The 2,694-nt window shown below is 41.0% G+C and overlaps 1 protein-coding gene across 1 annotated transcript; it reads left to right on the top strand.

Moving 5' to 3' along the window:
- Window positions 1–257: 257 nt before the first annotated feature.
- On the top strand, window positions 258–1,722 carry LOC113706428 (F-box/kelch-repeat protein SKIP25). The gene has a single exon (XM_027228329.2). It carries the CDS (start codon window positions 335–337, stop codon window positions 1,583–1,585), a length of 1,251 nt encoding a protein of 416 aa, XP_027084130.1. The 5' UTR covers window positions 258–334; the 3' UTR covers window positions 1,586–1,722.
- The last annotated feature ends 972 nt before the right edge of the window (window positions 1,723–2,694 follow it).

Here is a 2,694-nt window from a genome sequence, read left to right as displayed (position 1 = left end):
TACATGTTTGTTGTAAAGGTGATCTCTAACTTTACAATTTTAATTGTGTCTGCCAAGTTGCCCAAAAATGCAGCATTTTCTTTCTCATTCATTGCACAAACGTACAACTATCCAACTTTCTACTTTTTATCCTGACATCATCCCCACCATCTCCATCCTCCACTTGTTTGTACTTCTCTGACCAATGACTCGAAAATTCTTGAACAAAGAAATTACTAGATTACGAAATAGATAACCTCATGCCACTCCCCTAGCCCCACACCATTATAAGGCTACCCCTTGACAAAAAATCTCTTCCCCCTCTCCTCGTCCTCCCACCTCCTCCCATCCACAAATGAGCAAATCCATCTTCACCACAACCTCCAGATCCTCCTCCTTCACCATCAACTCAGTCGCTAAAAGGCCAAAGCACCACCATCACCACCACCACCAAACACCGCAAAAACAAGAACAAGAACAAGAAGAGCTGCCAGAGACCAGTGAAGACCAATCTTTGCTGCCAGGACTTCCTGACCACATAGCCCAACTTTGTCTCTCCAAAGTGCAACCTTCACTTCTTTACTCCGTTTGCTGGCCGTGGCGCCGGCTTATATACTCTCCTTCTTTTCCTCCATTTTTATCCATCTATGCTCTCTTGATACCATCTGAGACAACCCCAGATCACCAATCGCACGACTCTATCAAATTTTCTTGCTTTGATCCCATCTCTTCAAACTGGCTCTCACTTCCTTCACCACCACCTGACCCTCTTCTCTGCCTCCTTCTCCGCCACCCCTCTTTCATCTCACGTAGACTTCCCATCCAATCCGTTACCGTCTCCGGCAAACTAGTCCTCCTTGCTGCCACCGCCGATCAATTCCAACCAGCTCTCAACAGTCCTCTGATCTTCAACCCTCTATCTAAGACGTGGACTTACGGTCCTCCAATCGCGGCCCCACGTAGATGGTGTGCTGCTGGCGCTTCGGCCGGCGTGGTGTATATGGCGAGTGGTGTAGGGTCCCACTACAACCTTGACGTAGCTAGGTCGGTTGAAAAGTGGGACCTACTAATGAACCAAAACAACTCCAGCATCAACATAAAGAGAGATTCTCAGACGGCAAACTGGAGATGGGAAAAGATGGGAGGATTAAGAGATGGGAGATTCAGTCGGGACGCAATTGATGCTGTTGGATGGAAAGGAAAGCTTTGCATGGTGAATGTCAAAGGCGACGCAGCGAAGGAAGGGATAATCTACGACATGAAGAATGACGCATGGGAGGAGATGCCGGAGGGGATGCTGGCGGGGTGGAGAGGTCCAGCGGCGGCGATGGATGAAGAAATTATATATATGGTGAACGAGTCCAAAGGTGTACTGAGAATGTACGATCCATTGAAGGACGCGTGGGTTCAAATACTGGAAAGCAAGATGCTCCAAGATGCACAATACGTGGCCGCAGCCGGTGGAAGAGTGTGTATAGTTGGTGGCAGTGGGCTGGAGATTGTGGTGGTGGACGTGGTGGTTTCGCCGCCTAGATTTTGGGTTGTGGATACTCCGCCTGCGTATCAAGCAGTAGCAATTCATGTCTTGCCCAGGATGGGCCATTAAGATTTTCAACCTCCGGTACTTGATTCCATGCTTGAGGAAACGAATTTTTTTTCCCAAATTCATTTCTGTTCATTTTCTCTGGCTTTTTTTTGGCTGATATTTTTAATTTAATTTCTCCCTTTATTCTGGTCTTGAAAGGAATATCTTGTACATATTCCAGATACATTAAATGCATAGAAAATGAAGTTACTATACATAATGTGTGGGAACCCTACTGTTGATACAGATGGGGCACTTGCTTTAAATTCTTTAATTGGCAAAGGTGTTGCTCATATATCAATTTTTTTTAAAAATTATTTTACTTGTATCACAAATATATTTTTTAAATACATTTTTACTTCATATATATCATATCATAAAAAGTGTTATAATAATTATTTTAAATAATATTTCATATCTCTTATCTAAAGTAATTTACGTTAAATTGGCTTGAAGCTCTTTCCACAGTCTCCATTAGACAATCGAATTTGTTGATTTAGCTATTATTAATTAATGACTCTATTGATTGGGAAAGCTCACAAGTAATGCCAATGATAAAAGGAGCACGACTAAGATTGTCCAAATGTTTTGAGTAGAACCATCTCAGTTAGTATGTTAACCGTCTCAATTTGTTTTCTACAATCAAAGTAAATTGAACACGCAGTAAGAAGACGGATCCTTTGAAAAAAGAAAAAGAAAGAAAATGGAAAAAAAATGATTCAATTTTGCACCGGTTTGAGATTGCCACTAAGCATGGAAATCTCAAAGTAGATGAACCCTTTCGTCTCCTCCTCCAAAACCTAAAATTGAACCCCAGAAAAAATAACCAATCTCAACAAATTTTTTCATTTTTAGGCTTATCATGAAAGAAAGGAGTTTGAATGTACATTCATGTCATCAGGAAGTGCTCAATTATTTTTAATCCTTTTTTTTCAATATTTATCTTAAGCTAATTGAGGTCGTATATTGATTTTTCTTTCCCTTTTTTGTTGGTAAGGAAGGACACAACATATGGAAGGAGAACAATTTATTGATTTTGGAAAAGAAATTCTACTCTAAAGTGAAAGGTTGGGTTAAAAGATAGTGAATTATACGTGGACTTGACCATATATAATTAGATGTTGGTCAAT

The sequence above is a fragment of the Coffea arabica genome, chromosome 8c (assembly GCF_036785885.1).
Source record: "Coffea arabica cultivar ET-39 chromosome 8c, Coffea Arabica ET-39 HiFi, whole genome shotgun sequence".
NCBI classification, from domain to species: Eukaryota; Viridiplantae; Streptophyta; class Magnoliopsida; order Gentianales; family Rubiaceae; genus Coffea; species Coffea arabica.
Note: the sequence above shows the minus strand (reverse complement) of the source record. Positions and strands in the feature narration are given on the sequence as shown.